The sequence below is a fragment of the Salmo salar genome, chromosome ssa12, assembly GCF_905237065.1.
Source record: "Salmo salar chromosome ssa12, Ssal_v3.1, whole genome shotgun sequence".
NCBI classification, from domain to species: Eukaryota; Metazoa; Chordata; class Actinopteri; order Salmoniformes; family Salmonidae; genus Salmo; species Salmo salar.
This window is the reverse complement of record NC_059453.1, coordinates 60,263,833-60,278,996: the sequence shown is the minus strand read 5'-3', so window position 1 is coordinate 60,278,996 and position 15,164 is coordinate 60,263,833. Positions and strand designations below refer to the sequence as shown.

General features: G+C 41.7%; 1 protein-coding gene and 1 long non-coding RNA gene across 3 annotated transcripts in view; one reads left to right on the top strand and one right to left on the bottom strand.

The window, feature by feature from the left end:
- LOC123725529 (uncharacterized) overlaps window positions 1-7,814 on the bottom strand; it is a 29,301-nt gene extending 21,487 nt beyond the window's left edge. Inside the window, exon 1 of the long non-coding RNA XR_006758047.1 lies at window positions 7,413-7,814. This is a non-coding gene — a long non-coding RNA (uncharacterized lncRNA). The remainder of the gene's footprint in view (window positions 1-7,412) is intronic.
- A 2,358-nt stretch (window positions 7,815-10,172) lies between these two features.
- On the top strand, window positions 10,173-14,529 carry LOC106565407 (uncharacterized). 2 transcript variants are annotated; one of them, XM_014132504.2, is made up of 4 exons: window positions 10,173-10,513; window positions 11,550-11,692; window positions 11,940-12,319; window positions 12,454-14,529. In XM_014132504.2, exons 2-4 carry the CDS (start codon window positions 11,581-11,583, stop codon window positions 12,631-12,633), a joined length of 672 nt encoding a protein of 223 aa, XP_013987979.1. In that variant the 5' UTR covers window positions 10,173-10,513; window positions 11,550-11,580; the 3' UTR covers window positions 12,634-14,529. The 2 variants fall into 2 exon arrangements, with proteins under 2 accessions (XP_013987979.1, XP_013987980.1); XM_014132505.2 differs by lacking the exon at window positions 10,173-10,513 and adding an exon at window positions 10,514-10,627.
- Window positions 14,530-15,164: the final 635 nt, after the last annotated feature.

The window sequence follows — 15,164 nt, the reverse complement described above, 5'->3', positions numbered from 1 at the left end:
TTGTGGGAATTGTTTCCCACTGTGCGAGTGGAGAATAAGACATGTTGTTCGACAGAGGAACCATTGCAGCGAATGACGGTCGTGGAGGGAAGACATGAATACAATTATTTAAATGGATCACTCCCATTCACTTTTGTCTCTGACTCCTTCGCCCACTCAGTGTTTTGGAACATGTTTCAATAATGACAGGCTGAGTTCATCCGTAGGACTGGCTTTGTGAAAGACCCCCAAAATGCTAGAAACGGCACTGGAAAAGACCCACATGAAAAATGAGATAAAACCTACTTTGTGAGGGGAAGAAGACAGCAACGAGTTTGTTGACAACACATAAAACCACGTCTTTACCATTCAAATAAAATAAAATTGTATTAGTCACATGTGCTGAATACAACACCTTACAGTGAAATGCTTACTTATGAGCCCCTAACCAACAACGCAGTTAAAAAAAACCGGATAAGAATAAGAAATAAAAGTAACAAGTAATTAAAGAGCAGGAGTAAAATAAGAATAGCGAGAACTATATACAGGGGGGTACCGGTACAGAGCCAATGTGCAGGGGCAATGGTTAGTTGACGTAATATGTACATGTAGGGAGAGTTATTAGAGTGACTATGCATAGATAATAACAGAGAGTAGCAGCAGCGTAGAAGAAGGGGGGGGGGGCAATGCAAATAGTCTGGGTCTTACTCACACCGGCCGCGGAGAGCGTGATCACACAGTCCTCCGGAACAGCTGGTGCTCTCATGCATGTTTCAGTGTTATTTGCCTCGAAGCGAGCATAGATGTAGTTTAGTTCGTCTGGTAGGCTCGTGTCACTGGGCAGCTCTCGGCTGTGCTTCCCTTTGTAGTCTGTAATGGTTTGCAAGCCCTGCCACATTCGACAAGCGTCAGAGCAGCGGCAGCTCTACCCTTTAGCTTAGTGCGGATGTTGCCTGTAATCCATAGCTTCTGGTTGGGGTATGTACGTACAGTCACTGTGGGGACGACGTCATCGAGGCACTTATTTATGAAGCCAATGTCTGATGTGGTGTACTCCTCAATGCCATCGGAGGAATACCGGAACATATTCCAGTCTGTACTAGCAAAACAGTCCTGTAGTTTAGCATCTGCTTCATCTGACCACTTTTGTATTGATCTGGTCACTGGTGCTTCCTGCTTTCATTTTTGCTTGTAAGCAGGAATCAGGAGGATAGAATTATGGTCAGATTTCCAAATGGAGGGCGATGGAGAGCTTTGTATGCGTCTCTGTGTGTGGAGTAAAGGTGGTCCAGAGTTTTTTCCCTCTGGTTGCACATTTAACATGCTGATAGAAATTTGGTAAAACGGCTTTAAGTTTCCTGCATTAAAGACCCCGGATACTAGGAGCCCCGCCTCTGGGTGAGCGTTTTCTTGTTTGCTTATGGCGGAATACAGCTCATTCAATGCTGTCTTAGTGCCAGCCTCAGTCTGTGGTGGTATATAAACAGCTACGAAAAATACAGATGAAAACTCTCTAGGTAGATAGTGTGGTCTACAGCTCATCATGAGATACTCTACCTCAGGCGAACAATAGATCGAGACTCCCTTAGATATCGTGCACCAGCTGTTATTTACAAAAATACATAGTCCACCGCCCCTTGTCTTACCAGACGCCGCTGTTCTATCCTGCCAGTACAGCGTATAACCAGCAAGCTGTATGTTGATAGTGTTGTCGTTCAGCCATGACTCTGTAAAGCATAAGATATTACAGTTTTGAAAGTCCAGTTGGTAGTTTAATCTTCCGCGTAGGTCATCAATTTTATTCTCCAAAGATTGCACGTTTGCTAGCAGATTGGAAGGAAGTGGGGGTTAATTCGATCGCCTATGGATTCTCATATAGTTTGCGTAGGGCTCGTCAGACTCGTTAAAGGAAATAAAGATTCTGTCAGTCCGTGGTGAGCAATCGCAGTTCTGATGTCCAGAAGTAATTTTCGGTCATAAGAGACAGTAGCGGCAACATTATGTACAAAATAAATTACAAAAACCACAAATAAACAAACAAAAAAACACAAATGGTTGGGGACACGTAAAACATCAGCCTTCTTTTCCGGAGCCATTTTATCACTTGTTTTGCAGTGGTGGCTCCTGGCTTCCTACACTTTTTTGTGCATTCGGAAAGTATTCAGACACATTTCCTTTTTCCACATTTTGTTACATTACAGCCTTATTCTAAAATGGATGAAATCGTTCAATCTGCACACAATATCCCATAATGACGAAGCAAAAACAAATTTATACAAAAAAAAAATTGTGCAAATTTATACAAAATAAAACAACTGAAATATCACATTTACATAGGTATTCAGACCCTTTACTCAAGTACTTTGTTGAAGCACCTTTGGCAGCGATTATAGCCTCGAGTCTTCTTCGGTTTGACGCTGCAAGCTTGACACAGCTGTATTTGGGGAGTTTCTCCCATTCTTCTCAAGCTCTGTCAGGTTGGATGGGGAGCATCACTGCACAGCTATTTTCAGGTCTCTCCAAAGATGTTTGATCAAGTTCAAGTGATGCCACCACCATGCTTTACAGTACGGATGGTGCCAGGTTTCCTCCAGATGTGACACTTGGCATTCAGGCCAAAGAGTTCAATCTTGGTTTCGTCAGACCAGAGAATCTTGTTTCTCATGGTCAGAGTCCTTCAGGCAAACTCCAAGCGGGCTGTCATGTGCCTTTTACTGAGGAGTGGCTTCCGTCTGGCCACTCTACTATAAAGGACTGATTGGTAGAGTGCTGCAGAGATGGTTGTCCTTCTGGAAGGTTCTCCCATCTCCACAGAGGAACTCTGGAGCTCTGTCAGAGTGACCATCGGGTCTTGGTCACCTACCTGACAGAGGACCTTCTCCGCCAACTGCTCCGTTTGGCCATGTAGCCAGTTCTAGGAAGTGTCTTGGTGGTTCCAAACTTCATCCCTTTAAGAATGATGGAGGCCACTGTGTTCTTGGGGACCTTCAATGCTGCAGAAATGTGCTGGTACCCTTCCCCAGATCTGTACCTCAACACAATCCTGTCTTGGAACTCTACGGACAATTCTTTCGACCTCATGGCTTGGTTTTTGCTCTGACATGCACTGTCAACTGTGGGACCTTATATAGACCGGTCTGTGCCTTTCCAAATCATGTCCAATCAATTGAATATACCACAGGTGTAATCCAATCAAGTTGTAGAAACATCTCAAGTATGATCAATGGAAACAGGATGCACCTGAGCTCAATTTCAAGTCTAATTGCAAAGGGTCTGAATACTTACATAAATAAGGTATTTCTGTTTTTAATTTTTAATACATTTGCAAAAATTCCTAAAAACCTGTTTTTGTTTTCATTATTAGGTATAGATTGATGACGAAAACAATAATTTAATCAATTTTAGAATAAGGCTGTAATGTAACAAAATGTGGAAAAGGGAAGGGGTCTGAATACTTTCTGAATGCACTGTATGTGTTTTGTCACACCCTTAATTTTAATCTCACATCTTTCAAAATGACAGTCCTTCCTGCATGTCCACACTCAATTACCGTAGCTACTTCAAAGCTTACCCAGTGTCTTGTAAATGTAGCGAGCATGTGGGTTTTCAATTATAACTTCAAGACAGTAATCTGTATTGACAGTTGAAACTCTGAAAGGGGGAACTTCTTACAGTCTAGTAGGAGAGAATGCACACATGTATGATGCGTCTGCATCGATTTACTGAGTCACACATGTATGATGCGTCTGCATAGATTTACTGAGTCACACATGTATTATGTGTCTGCATAGATTTACTGAGTCACACATGCACAGACAGAAAACACGGTATTTGTCCAAGAATTACTTTATGCAAGCCCAGCGGAATGTTTACCATACATTTTGGGCACAAAATAATCTGAAACACAACCAAAACAAACAACAAGTTTGTAGAGTCACAAGCTTGATGTAATCATTGCGTGCTAGGAATATGGGACCAAACACTAAACGTTTGAATACTTCAATACACTGTGAATTTGTCCCCTAAAATTTCTAAAAACGGTTAACCTGATATGGATGAAAATATCCATATAACGCTGACAGTCTGCACTTTAACCTCATAGTCATTGTATAATTTAAAATCCAAATTGCTGGAGTACAGAGCCAAAACAAACAAAACATGTGTCACTGTCCCAATACTTTTGTAGCTCACTGTAGTTAATAAATATGCAGGTCAGTGAGGAAGGACAGAGCTTCAGCACACGTCCCAAATGACTCCTTATTCCGTATGGACCCTGGTCAAAAAGTAGTTTACTAAATTAGGAATAGAGTGCCATTTGAGATGCTGCCTCAGTAAAAGGAAAATCGTCACATTAGACTGTGATGAATGGGTCTGACCCATCAGCGACTGCTGTGGACCACATGCTCAGTCGCTGTCAACAAAGTGTAAGTTAGAAATGACACGGCATTAGTCTAATACAGGTTTTTTCACTTCCCCTCAAAAGCCAGACGCAAACCCTGCAATAAAGCAACTGAAGTTTATCTTCTAACTGATTCAGGTTTTGGCTGAGGGATCACACATAAGGTAACACCTACTTTTATTTACATTACTACACCTGACCTAGCATTCCTACACAAACTAGAGGAGTCACTCTGAGACGTTGAAGTAATTGTTTCCCTTGCCCTGCAAGGGACACAGCTTTTGTGGAGCAATATGTAACCATGCTTCGTGGGTGAATGTTGTTGATGTGTTCAGAGGGTCCCTGATTCGAGCCCAGGTTGGGGCAAGGAGCGGGACGAAGGCAAAACTGTTACAAATGCATACCATAGTTGCTGAATATCTTCTCAACTAAACTAACCTTGACAGTTAAGCAGGTGGCAGCTGTGCCTTGGACATAAACAAATGGGAAAGAAACAGATCTTGAAATAATTCTTACAATTTGGAGGGGGGTATCCCCTCACACATCCCTTGCGTGACCAAGGAGTCATTGACAGCGCGTTCCTCAGGGGGGCTCGCATTTTATCTTCGTAGATGCTGGGGAGGACGGAGGAGTGGAAAGGGGGTAAGGCCGGGGCACAGGGGTGGGTGGGTATCATAAGAATGTTTCCAATATTAGCCTTGGTCTGGCTTTAAAAATAGAGCTTCATCACATTAAATCAATAATGCCACTTAGAAGTGAAGTGACGGCGTGTGTGTTGGCTGCGAGGACCCTCCGTGGATTAGCGCACTCTGTGCTTGGTACTCACTAACACATTTGGATGGCAACAGTACTAGAAAGGCCTGTGGAGAACTGAAGTTTTTAAAGCCTATATGAATAATGTCATTCAGCTTTTATCTTTGTACAATGACCATCTTCCATTTGACTGGCATAATTGATACTTGATTCTAGAACTGCCAAGAATTTGATGCTAGAACTGCCAAGGTTTGATGCTAGAACTGCCTAGGTTTGATGCTAGAACTGCCAAGGTTTGATGCTAGAACTGCCAAGGTTTGATGCTATAACTGCCAAGGTTTGATGCTAGAACTGCCTAGGTTTGATGCTAGAACTGCCTAGGTTTGATGCTAGAACTGCCTAGGTTTGATGCTAGAACTGCCAAGGTTAGGCCACTCTTGGAGGTTGCAACCTTGATTCATATAGAATTGAGTTGAGAAGTCATCAGTGATGAAGCTCATTTGAGTAATGCTTTCTATGCAAACAGTGTGGTGTGTAGAAATCAGCATTCAGTAATAAATACTTTTCCATTTCATTAATTTGCAAATATCTTTGTTAACATATCCATTTACAGGCTGCATCCCATCCGGCCGTGATTGGGAGTCCCATATGGCGGCGCACAATTGGACCAGAGTCGTTAGGGTTTGGCCGGGGTAGGCCGTCATTGTAATAAGAATTTGTTCTTAACTGACTTGTCTAGTTAAATAAAGGTTAAATAAATACAAATATTTTAAAAATTCCAAAACTTACGTGCAACTTTATTCACAGCATTTGCATTCATCCATTTGCAGTTTTGCATTAAAATAATAAGTACTTCAGTTGCATAACACTTGATCATGGAGAACATAATCAATTACAGTCAAAAGCCATACACTGATGAGAACCATCATGGTGAAGTGATTTATGGTACAAAACTAGGTAATATCCTCAAAATACACATTGCCTCGCTCTCACTTACTCTATAATATTAAAAGATAGATTATGGTTGCTGCGAGAGATACCCACTAGAATTTTCTCTTAACTAGCCACTACAAATCTTCCCCTGCAATGCTCAGACAGAGACCAATATAGATCCAAGAGAAAGATATCGCATGGCAGATAAACTTGAGGGACAGGCTGACCCCTGGATGCACTGTGGCTCAGTCGAGGTGACACTCTCTGAACCAGGCCTTCCACCAGTGTCCAATTTAGATCAACCGCATGATAAAGCCAGCATTGTATTGTAGCACCAGCTATAGGCAAGAGTCTCACTTCTAGCTAGTATCTCACCTCACCCTCATCTAATGGCGCAAATGACTGTTTCATCCCATGTCATTTTAATAAAGCAGTGTCTGGTATCGTATGCATATCCTGTTTTAACTGTGATATGTAAATACCTCACTCTGAACTTGTATTTCACTTTACAATCACTCACTCCGAACTCAGGTCTTCACTACCTTTAACTAGTCTTGTTCGGGGCTTCGCCAGCGGGCAACTTGTAGGCCTACTCATTTGGCAGACTGCCCTACTCAGCTGCTCAGCCTGATGTGCAAGATTGACATCTGCTGGCTATTTGGTGTCCCTACAATGGATCCATCCATGCCATCTCAATTGTATCAAGTGAATTCAGCTAAGTTTTAGATAAATGTGACCTACATGCTGAGATTACATGTTGTAGCTACAAAACGATTTAATTTTAGAGTTCACAAGTCAATAATATTCTAAAGATTTCTGAGTGTAGTATACACAACTATATAAACTATTGCACACATTATGGTAATCGTTCCAGCCAATGGAAGTGACGTTGGATCCCTGCTATCTTGCACGCATGGCAACAACAGTTTCATGGACTCATCCTGCAAATACCACCATGGCGCTGTGCAAGAGAGAGGTTAAATGCTGTGTATCAACGACAATACGATGTAGTTATCCATTTCAACAGTGTCAATATACACCCCAATGTTAGCCTACCCAAGACTAAGGTACTGAATTACTCGAACATTAACTGAATATTATTGCAAGATGGAGAGTAGCCTGATCGAAATGCTTTGTCGGTCATTCAGTCATTCTAGGGCTAGTCATCCTCTGAACCAGTATCTGGGTAGAGGATATGATAAATATGTAGCCTAGGCAGCGGATAACGTTAGTGCATGGGCGCTAGAGCTGCACTACCGGCTGCCTATGCTAATAGCCCAGATGCTACCATATATTTTGCCATTAGACAGCACTGCAAGCTTTATGTGAAAATACGTTCGTTACTCACCAAATATCGAGTTTCGCTGAGCAACTATCGTCATTTACTGCCGTCCAGCCCGGTATGTACTTCCAAAAAAGTTTTACATAAACATTTCCAAGCAACCGAAAACATATATTGTCTGGAAAGAATGTATTGTTTTTGACCCAAGTGCGCATGCGCCAGGACCTATATACTAGGCGGTGTCAGAGGAAGGCCCAACAAGTTGTCAGACTCCAGTCACCGAAGTAAGAGACTCTCTTTGCTACCGTACGGCAAGCGGTACCGGAGTGCCAAGTCTAGGTCCAAAAGGCTCCTTATCAGCTTCTACCACCAAGCCATAAGACTGCTGAACAATAAATCAAATGGCCAGCCGGACTATTTACATTGACATCCGCCACCCTATGTTTTTTTTACACTGCTTCTACTCGCTGTTTATTATCTATGCACAGGGTTGGGTAGGTTACTTTCTAAATGTAATCCGTTACTAGTTATCTGTCCAAAATTGTAATTAGTAACGTAACTTTTGGATTACCCAAACTCAGTAACGTAATCTGATTACATTTAGTTACTTTCCCCTTAAGCGACTTTAGAAGAAAAAAAATGTATGTTTCCAATTGAACGACATCTATTGCAGCATAAATCAATGTTAAAGTTTACATTGCTGGCCACTACTGAAAAGTGCTATTTACATGTGGAAAATGAATGCCATATGCTGCATTTGCTATAGGCCTATTGTTTACCTTTTTGTTGGTGACACTGTGATATATTTCAGCTGTTAAAAGGGCAAATCCACAGATGAAACAATAACAAAACGGTCGCCCTCGCCTCTGTTTTGGTAAAAAGCTGAGGGATGGGCCTGGAGAAATGTAACCACACTCAGATTAATAGATGCAAGAACTGACCATCCATGATATCAAAATTATCGTTTTAACCATGTTATGAGGTGTTTGTTTACATTTATTCCATAGTCAGCATGTATGCGCCTGGCAGCCACAAGTAGTCGCTAGAGCGCGATGGGACATAGACATCCCAGCCGGCTAAACCGTCCCCTAACCTGGACGACGCTGTGCGCCGCCTCATGGGTCTCCCGGTCGCGGCCGGCTGCGACAGAGCCCGGGATCGAACCCAGATCTGTAGTGACACCTCTAGCACTGCGATGCAGTGCCTTAGACCACTGTACCACTTGGGAGGCCCGTCAGTAATGTGTTTATGTAATAGTGATAACTAATCCTACATCATTGATATTTAGATGTTTAACTGACAGCCTACACTTCCATAGCTGGCTACGGCCTGGAAAGCTGTAAAAATATAAATTATTGAATTTGACATGGATGATAATTCATTCATTTCCAATTGTGTGACTTGTCAGTCATGCTCATAAATCTCAGATAGTATGCATTATTTTGGTCTTATGCTATGTCCTCTTCTCTGTGCTTTCTAGTATCAGAGACATCTTTACTGCTGCACAACATGGTCCTGCTCTCTGTGAACTACCCCAGCCCCTGACCAGAGGAAGAAAGCATGCAGCTGCAACCAAACTATTTGTTAAATTTATTCATTTGCTCTCAGACTACTAATTCTAATGGAACAGAAACCATTCATCTAATTTTCTCTGGACAGAGAGGCATAGAATTATACGAACTGATCAATTGTTAACATGTGGAGAATCAATGAGTCAGTGCATGGATGGCTTTGACTGTTACTGTGCTGTATGTCTTAATCCATTCCACTGTGCATGAGATGTCACACATATGGTTTCAATCACACGTACGTACACACACACACACACACTCAAGCTCTCTCACAAAAGACTATTTCCTCTGCTGCCGCACAGCAAGAGGTACCTGTGCGTCAAGTCTGACACCAACAGGCTCTTGAACAGCTTCTATCCCTAAGCAATACGACTGATAAATAGCTAACAAAATAACTACACAGACTATCTGAGTTAACCTTGTATCTTTATTGACCTTTTATTTCAATCTTTGCACTGTCTCTATGCAAACTCTCAGGGCCCTACACACTCGCGCACACTGTCACTCCAACACACACACAAACGCTCACTCCATCATTTGCTCGCTTAGGCATAATATGCACATCGATTTATACTGACTCTACACACCTGCACACCCACTTGCATACAAGTAGCTGCTACTCTGTTTATCTTGTATCCTGTTGCCTAGTCTCCCCTTACCCCCATACATATCTACCTCCATCACTCCAGTATCCTTGCACATGTAAATATGGTATTGGAACTGACTTTTTAAATATTTCCTGTATATAGTATGCTTACTTACTTAGTTATTTTATTGTGTATTTCATATGTCTTATTCTTATTTCTCATGTTTTTTTCTAGTAATACATTGTTACTGATTATTGCATTGTTGGGTTTTGAGTTTGCAAGAAAGGCATTTCACCTTACATGTGACAATAAAACTTGAAACACACACACACTTTTCCAAAATGTCCTGTTGTGGGACTGTATGTGGAGTGGAGATAGTATGGTATATGTTGTTTGTGTGTTTGTGTGTGTGTGTGTGTGTGGTACTGAAGGTGTCACTTCTTTAGTTAACTACTTAACTTTGTAAGTATGGTGCATTGTAAAATGATCAAGGGTCAGGTCAAAACACAAATTGTTTACATAACCATACCACTGGAAACGAAATATATTTTTTTATTTAACTATTTACTTGTAATTCACAATGACGGCCGAGGACCTGCCTTGTGGCAGAAGGACAGATTTTTACCTTGTCGGCTCCGGGATTTGATCTAGCAACCTTTCGTTTACTAGCACACCGCTCTAACCACTGGGCTTGTTCTTTGTTTTACCTATATAAAGATTCTAATCATGGACCAACAAACAAAAAAATACGTAGCGTGATACTTCATGTGTATATGACACTATGAGATGTATAACCTTTTGTCTGCATCTGTGCTGATCAATATATGTCCACTTTAAATCCTTGATTCACCAACTATGAGATCAACAATGTGTCAAGTGCTGCTCCGAAGCTCAGCAGTTTTTCCGGAAATAACTCGACTTTCCTGTTGTTCTTGAAAATTCAACAGATGATATAATGGCATTCGGTAAAAACAACTGTTCCTGTTTCGGGGATTATTGTGTTTAACAGGTAGGCTAAAATCAGCAGTAAGGCAATTACTCTCCGCCTCTTCTCAATATATGTAAGATATGAAATCGTGTTCAAAGTGATATCCTGTCGTGCCATTGGGGAAGACCATACAAGGTCGTACATTATATTCATCTTCACCTTTGTCAGTTTAAGTGTGTTCACTATGGTGTTCCCATCTTTAAAATGCCTGGACCAAAATTAGCCCAGATTGGACTTTATCTCCACTTCGTGTACAGTAGATTAAATCAGTGAAAACAACGTCTGAAGCTAGGAGAACACGTGCTTTGTTTTCAAGAACTACAGTCGGCTATGTTAAATGTAATGACAGAACATAGCATATGTAGGTTTCCAAATACAACTCTAAAAGATAATCACAGAAGTCCTATACACTTCAACATGTAATTTAAGTGGTCATTTGTAGGTTGGCTATATCAAACATGTATGGAACTTTAAACATGACCTTATAGAAAGCCTGTACAAGACATGCACATGTAATGACATTGTCTGTGTTTTCTTGGTTTGTTATGAATGTGTTATTAGTGCTTTCTGTTTGAGTTCCTTGTAGAGAGTAAGAGTGCATGTACAGTTTACAATTTTTGTCACAAATCGAGTAGAATATGCCTCTTGAAAAAGACAAATGTTATTGATTATGTCTGGGGGGAAAAATGTGTTTGAAATACCAAATATCAGTTGTAATTAGTACATTTAGAGCCAGGTATTATTAAAAGTGTTCACTGATGTCTATATGTATTTGACTTTGCACGTAAAGAGACCCCACAGATGTGTTTTGTAGGATAGGACTCCATTCTCTCCCCTCGACTTGGTTCCCTTTTTCCTTATTACTTCCTTCTTTAGACTCAATTTGAGGGAAGGGAACTATACATGACACATTGCTGACAAAAGCATAACATGCTATAGCTTTACAAAGCTTTAGCATTTTACAATCACAGGAGCAGAAGTCCCTCCTCAAAATCAATTTTTCGGACTGGAACATTATCATTTGTCATGTACATTGTAATGTACGGGTCTCTTTCAGATGGCTTTGTAAAGATCCCTGTGCTTATGAGATGGAGGAGGCGTACACAGAGCTGTACAGGGAATTCCTCCAACTGCGCTTGCTGTGTCTGAAGCAGGCTGCTTTACTCAAGAAACTCACAGAGAAACTGAGGACACAGCAAGGTCACTCCCATTTCCTTGTTGTAGTACCAAAAATGATATACTTCTCATGCCATGCCTTTTCTGCAGGTTCTTATCTTTGTGTTACGATGAGTGTCAAAATCAGTGAATTCATTGCATATATACAATATCAATTAATCTAGTAGGCTACATTTACATTTTTGTCATTTAGCAAACTGATCTTATCCTGAGCGACTTACAAGACATTCAAGATGTTTGACAGACTTATACATGCTTATTCCTTCCTTAGGAGGAGCCCCTGTTCCTGATGGAGACTCCAGCGTAATGGCATCAATCCCAATCCAGTTCACCAAGAAGAGCTCTGGTGCTCTCCCTGCATGGCCAGAAACCCCAATGGTCCCAACACACAACCCTGCTGCACACTATGGCATTATAAGGCCATCTGGGGCCATGGGGTCACTCACTAATCTACTGGCGGGGGATTTGGGCAGACTACGGCTGGACTTTGCTCATCCAGGGACAGAAAGGAAGGAGGTCCTTAAAGCCACCCCCCTAGGACATTTGGACCTACCTTGGGGTAATAGAGAGATGGCACCCTCCAGTGTCTCTGGGGACTTGAAGGAAGCAGGTCGATTTTGGGGTGATGATATGACCCGACAAATGTTCAGGGTAGGTTTCTTCCCTTGAATTTTTTGTTTTATCTTTTTTGACGAGTCATGTCATTAAACATAACATCTGTTTGTCCTCTCCCTCCCCCATCCCTGTGCCTCCCCTAAAACCTCTCTCTCCTCCCCCCTGCTCAGATGCCCTCGGCATGTGGCTCCTTCCTGGACAGTGAGTTTCTGAGCCAGACCGGGGAGATGATGCTGATGTCAGAGGTGGCGCTGCAGTCTCATGTGTGTGACTTCTGTAATGCTGTATTCCCCGGCCACACCACCACCAGGGGGGACTTCATGTGCCACCTCCACACACACATCACCTAGAACATTATTTCTCAACCAGGGGTACTTGGCTTATCCACATGGGGTACTTGAGAAGACCGATGAGACCATAGGCTTACTGGTAAAATGCACATGAGGGGGTAATTCAGGGGTACTCCAGGCAGAGCAAAAAACTGTTTGTGTTACAGTAACCGAAAATAGTTGGGAACCACTGACGTAGAACACTGCTTCCCTGCACCACCTCCATCACACACACATCACCTAGAACACTAGTTCCCTGCACCGACTCCACACACATCACCTAGAACACTGGGTTCCCCCATAACATCTCCACACACACATAATCTAGAACCCTATTCCCCATAACATTGTTTCTGCATCACCTAGAGTAGTGGTTTCCCCATAGCATTGTTTCTGCATCACCTAGAGTAGTGGTTTCCCCATAATGTTGCCTCTGCATCACCTAGAGCAGTGGTTTCCCCATAACATAGTTTCTGCATCACCTAGAGTAGTGGTTTCCCCATAATGTTGCCTCTGCATCACCTAGAGCAGTGGTTTCCCCATAATATTGTTTCTGCATCACCTAGAGTAGTGGTTTCCCCATAATATTGTTTCTGCATCACCTAGAGCAGTGGTTTCCCCATAATATTGTTTCTGCATCACCTAGAGTAGTGGTTTCCCCATAATATTGTTTCTGCATCACCTAGAGTAGTGGTTTCCCCATAATATTGTTTCTGCATCACCTAGAGCAGTGGTTTCCCCATAATATTGTTTCTGCATCACCTAGAGTAGTGGTTTCCCCATAATATTGTTTCTGCATCACCTAGAGCAGTGGTTTCCCCATAATATTGTTTCTGCATCACCTAGAGTAGTGGTTTCCCCATAATATTGTTTCTGCATCACCTAGAGCAGTGGTTTCCCCATAATATTGTTTCTGCATCACCTAGAGTAGTGGTTTCCCCATAATATTGTTTCTGCATCACCTAGAGCAGTGGTTTCCCCATAATATTGTTTCTGCATCACCTAGAGCAGTGGTTTCCCCATAATATTGTTTCTGCATCACCTAGAGTAGTGGTTTCCCCATAATATTGTTTCTGCATCACCTAGAGCAGTGGTTTCCCCATAATATTGTTTCTGCATCACCTAGAGCAGTGGTTTCCCCATAATATTGTTTCTGCATCACCTAGAGTAGTGGTTTCCCCATAATATTGTTTCTGCATCACCTAGAGTAGTGGTTTCCCCTTAAAGTTGTTTCTGCATTGTGACCTACCTGCCACCTCCACACACATCACCTAGACCATTTATGAGATTTGCTTGTTTTCCCCAAGAAATGTGTTATTGATTTCAATGAAAATGCTTCTTACCACGTATATGTACTGATTAAACAGTCTGTTTTCTATGAAACTGAGAAATGTACATACACCGCTTATGAAGTACCACTGTTTTCTTATAGCACTAGAGGGCAGTAACAACATACGGTAGGCTACATCATGGGATTTGTCTCAGTTATCTCGTTATTACTGGCACTGTTTTATTACTAGTAATAATAAAAGGACATATAGTCATTGATAAACAGCTACACAATCCATTATAATGTTACACATAATATACGTATAAACATAGAAATATACTTGTATATTTATCCTATCGTTGCTTTCGAATGAAAACCTCGTAACTTCGTAACCATTCATTTTTTCCGTTGTGCGTTGACATTTTTACATGCATCGACTCTAGGGCAAAGGAAATGTATTCAAAATAGCTTCTGAAGTTTCTTAATTGTATGTTTGCTAATGGTAAAGTATGGCTGTTTTCTGTTTTGGAGGTAAGAGGTTTTTTCATCCAACACAGACACTATGTAGGTAAAATTTCTGTCATGATTCTCTCTGTTGAATGTAGAGCTGAAATGATTAATAAATTAGGCCAATTAATCAAATAATACTTTTGATATAGTCTCTTTGTGTATTTATGTAGTTTTTGTCATTGTTATGTAAATTCTAGTTTGAAAAGATGATGTATTTCTTTTTTGGAACATGAAGCTTATTATGTTGCCACAGTGATCAGTCATTTGTGTTTGGGATGTGTCAAATGGCATTATATTCCCTATATAGTGCACTACCCATCGTGCTATTCGGAATACAACCTGGGTCTTTCACAGTCAGAGCAGCGATGCAAAAGTACACAACAGAACTCCTCAACGAGCCACCAGGTTGGTAGCTATGTCTCGCTATATTTAGTCTGCTCTCTCATCATGGTAGGGTGGGGGGAGGAGGGGGACTCACAGGGAGTTGAGGCAGGTGACATCACAAATACACTCATGTTAGCTTAGAACTGGAAGGAACAAACAACTTGATGGAGCGGAGGCGGTGATGTTGATGGTGGTGGTGATAGTGCGGGGAGAGTGGGAATATGACTGTTTGGACCTAGTGCTTTTCTATTAGTTCTGGAATTACTGGCAGCATTCAAATGACGCAGGATTCTTCAGCCTTTTCGTACATTTGACACTTATGCTCCTCACAAGGAGTGCAACAGATGGGGTGGATGGATTTCCTCACAAGGAGTGCAACAGATGGGGC

Coding starts and splice junctions, on each gene's coding strand:
- LOC106565407 (XM_014132504.2), top strand. CDS start 11,581: ATGGAGGAGGCGTACACAGAGCTGTACAGGGAATTCCTCCAACTGCGC. Junction 11,693..11,939: donor GAAACTGAGGACACAGCAAG/GTCACTCCCATT, acceptor TTCCTTCCTTAG/GAGGAGCCCCTGTTCCTGAT. Junction 12,320..12,453: donor TGACCCGACAAATGTTCAGG/GTAGGTTTCTTC, acceptor CCCCCTGCTCAG/ATGCCCTCGGCATGTGGCTC.